The sequence below is a fragment of the Octopus sinensis genome, linkage group LG10 (genome assembly GCF_006345805.1).
Source record: "Octopus sinensis linkage group LG10, ASM634580v1, whole genome shotgun sequence".
NCBI classification, from domain to species: domain Eukaryota; kingdom Metazoa; phylum Mollusca; class Cephalopoda; order Octopoda; family Octopodidae; genus Octopus; species Octopus sinensis.
The window spans coordinates 49,446,112-49,448,611 of NC_043006.1; the positions used below are offsets into that span (position 1 = coordinate 49,446,112).

A 2,500-nucleotide genomic window follows, 5' to 3' on the forward strand; every position below is an offset into this window, starting at 1 on the left:
TTCATTGCTCATTGCTACAGTCAGTATCACTTCAAGTGTTTTTTATTATTTTCGAATATATTTTTGAAAGTCACCAGCAGATCGAAACAAATAGGGTTAGTTGTATTCATGGCCACCCGAAACAGGATTAGGAATGGTGCTCAATGGTAGATAGTTTGGTTATTGCTTTTCTTTTTCGTGGATGCGGCAGGTGCTTTGTTACGTTTCATTCCGGATTGAGGAAGTGACGACATGTTGTCTGTAGTGAATTGAGTTGTAAATGAATAATTGGCATCGTGTTGACGGAGCGAGGAGTCTTTCAATCGCTGACATGTGTTTTTGATGTAGGTGTGGACCTAAAAGAAGAAAAAAAAATAAAGAAAACACATTAGTAAAATAATAATGATGATAATAATAATAATAATAATAATAATAATAATAATAATAATAATAATAATAATAATAATAATAATAATAATAATAATAATAATAATAATAATAATAATAATAATAATAATAACAATTATAATCATCATCATCATCATCATTATTATTCTTATCGAGGTGTCGAGCTGGCAGAAACGTTAGCACGCCGGGCGAAATGCGTAACCGTATTTCGTCTGCCGTTACGTTCTGAATTCAAATTCCGCCGAGGTCGACTTTGCCTTTCATCCTTCGGGATCGATAAATTAAGTACCAGTTACGCACTGGGGTCGATGTAATCGACTTAATCCGTTTGTCTGTCCTTGTTTGTCCCCTCTATGGGCAGTAAAGAAGCCCCTTGTGGGCAATAAAGAAAAACGTATTTCGTAAGAGAGTATTAGTTTCAAACTGTGGCTCAAGGCCAGCAATTCCAGGTGATGGAGATATAATCGATTACATCGACTCCAGTGCTCAACGAGGACTTATTCTATCGACCTCGAAAGGATGAAAGGCAAAGTTGACCTTGGCAGAATTTGAACTCAGAACGTAAAGACGGGTGAAATGCCACTAAGACTTCTGCCGCTAAGCCTTTTACCACTAAGCATTTGCTGTTAAGCCTTTTACCGCTAAGCATTTGCCGCTAAGACTTTTGCCCTAAGCATTTGGCTCGCATTGCTAACGATTCTGTCAGCTCGCTACCTAAAAGTATAATAAATATTGCAATTTAATTAAATCATTTGCTCTAAACACTGCTATATTTCCTCTACACGCTCTTAGAATTTACTGAGAGAAGAATGACTTTTAGTAAGTTAAAAGGGTAAAGACCGCCTTCGGTCATGAATGACCAAGAGATTGAACCTAGAAAGTTCCCCTCCGAAGCACAAGTCTGGGCAAGATTGTTTATGGGAAGACCCAGCAGTCACCCATGCATACCAGCCTCTTCACTCCACGCCACCAAGAGAAAGGCAAAGACCGATACACTTTAGAACCAGTGATGTGGCAACACATTTTTACAGTTGAGTGAACTGGAGCAACACGAAATGAAGTATCTTGCTCAAGAACATAACACAGTCCGGTCTGGGAATCGAACTCACAACCTCATGATTGTGAGCCCGACGTTCCTACCACTTAACCACACACCTTCACTTTATTATGTTACCAATTGAATTTTATGTGTGTGTGCGCGCATATAATCACACTTATATGCATGTTCTTGTATGATGCATGTGCACATATACAATAAAAAACCCATTGTACGGTGTCTTTACAAAGAGCATTCACAAGTAACACACACACACACTCGTTCACACACAATTCAAATTCTACAGATATATGTACATTATGCAATCGTGCACGCGTCTGCACGCACACATTGGGTTTAGACACTCAGCTGCTTAATTAATAATTGAATGCTAATTAAATTTTCACCATTAGCTTTGACGGTTGACTTCCTCAGTATTATGGCCTTGTAATCTAATCATCGTTCCCAAACAGAAAACAAAACAAAACAGTCATATCATTTTTATCATCATCATCATCATCATCATCATCATCATTATCATCATCATCATCAACAACAACAGGAGCTCTCTCTCTCTCTCTCTCTCTCTCTCACACACACACACACATTTCTCTGAATTTTTGATTTTTGCTTGTTTCAGTCATTGGACCGTGGCTATGCTGAAGCACCGTTTTAAAGGATTTAGTCGAGCGGAACGGTTTCCAGTATTCATTTACAGTAAATATGACACTAACCCTATTTGCCGCACTGCTGAGTTACGGGGACGTAAACAAACCAACACCGGCTGTCAAACCGTGGGACCGGGTAGAAACACAAACGCAAAGGTACATACACACACACACACGCATAAACAACAGGTTTCTACAGTTTCCGCCTACGAAGTTCACTCACAAGGCATTGGTCAGCCCGAGGGCTGTAGTGGTAGACATTTGCTCAAGGTGCCGTACAGTGAGACCGCACTACGTGTTTGCAAAGCGACCCTCTTTACCACACAGTCGCCGAGTCTTTTTCGCCACTTTTAAATTGGAGCTGCTTGCTTTACTGGTTTCAGTCATTGGACCGTGACACTTCCCCTGC

At 39.8% G+C, this 2,500-nt stretch overlaps 1 protein-coding gene across 1 annotated transcript in view; it reads right to left on the reverse strand.

The window, feature by feature from the left end:
- Positions 1-53: 53 nt before the first annotated feature.
- LOC115216202 (calcitonin gene-related peptide type 1 receptor) overlaps positions 54-2,500 on the reverse strand; it is a 36,804-nt gene continuing 34,357 nt past the window's right edge. Inside the window, exon 8 of the mRNA XM_029785401.2 lies at positions 54-335. Coding sequence (XP_029641261.2) covers positions 141-335 — 195 coding nt within the window. The 3' untranslated portion in view covers positions 54-140. The remainder of the gene's footprint in view (positions 336-2,500) is intronic.